Genomic DNA, 1138 nt, shown 5'->3' on the forward strand with positions numbered 1-1138 from the left:
CGGTGACCTTTCGACGCGTGACATCGGCCACGCCCGCCCAAGTGACAGGCACTTTCCTGCAGAAGGCGGGGGTCAGGGCTCGAGTTTTCTCGTCCAGCACCATCAACCGCCAACCGTACAGAAACGGCTCGGACGTGTTCACGTTCAGCTTCACGGTGACCTTGTCGAATCTCCAAAGACTGCGAGAGGCGTTCGTCTCGACGAGGAACTGGGCCCTCGAAAGTTGGCAGCCGGGATGCACTTCTATCTTCACGTCGTAGTCGTCCGCTTTCTTCGAAGGACACACGTCCCTCGCGACGTCGTCCACGGCGTCGAAGCAGCGTTCGTTGATCTCGAAGACCATGCGACGCCGATGCACGTTTCCCTCGAATGCTTTGGCGGTCATCCTGTCTGCGATACTCTCTCGACGTTATGTTAATGTCGAGAATAAAAAAAAAGTTTCGTATACAAGTTGGAAAATTGTTGTACGTAAAAAATGTTTATTTTTAACGTATGTAATAAAAGAAAGTTTTGCAAGTATATATATTTTTAGATGATTTTTTTTTATTTGCAAACACCTATGCACGCCCCATCGATTCTCCGGCTCCGAGCGGTGTCTGAATCTGCATCTCCATGGCTTCCTGTACCAGAGCGCAGAAACCGCAGCAACACACGGCAAAGAGATCGCCTATTCCACACCCTTCGATCCCTTTGTTTTCCCTGACGTTCTGCCGAGTGATCATACGAGCAAAAATGTTCACCAGCGGTACCATGAGAGCCAAACCGCAGAGAAGGCAGTCGTCTCCTAGTGATTCCGCGAGTTTTCCTTGCGTGTAACACGGCAGGAAGTATGTGAACACGCACAAGCCGAAGTTTCCGAAAAAACCGCATATTCCGTTTTCGAAATCGGCCATCCTTCCCAAGCGCAGGTGAACTTCTTCGCTTCTGTTTATATGCGCAATACTTTGACGAGAAACGTAAATAAAATAGATGGCGGCAGACACGTTTTTGCGAACGTGAGAAAACGGTTATTTTTTTTAAATCTTTTTTTTTAATCCGACCCTATCCTGACTTTCGAAAAAACCCGTCTGCCACCCTCAATGAATTTGCGAACGGAAACAACAACAAAAATACAATTTCAATCAAATTTCATTTTTTT

General features: G+C 47.4%; 1 protein-coding gene across 1 annotated transcript; it reads right to left on the reverse strand.

Moving 5' to 3' along the window:
• Positions 1-557: 557 nt before the first annotated feature.
• LOC117101323 (cell number regulator 7-like) lies at positions 558-893 on the reverse strand. The gene has a single exon (XM_033241289.1). The coding sequence runs from the start codon at positions 891-893 to the stop codon at positions 558-560; it is 336 nt and encodes a 111-aa protein (XP_033097180.1).
• Positions 894-1138: the final 245 nt, after the last annotated feature.

Source organism: Anneissia japonica, unplaced genomic scaffold (assembly GCF_011630105.1).
Source record: "Anneissia japonica isolate Jap-2015-1 unplaced genomic scaffold, ASM1163010v1 scaffold76161_len1333_cov96, whole genome shotgun sequence".
Classification (NCBI taxonomy): domain Eukaryota; kingdom Metazoa; phylum Echinodermata; class Crinoidea; order Comatulida; family Comatulidae; genus Anneissia; species Anneissia japonica.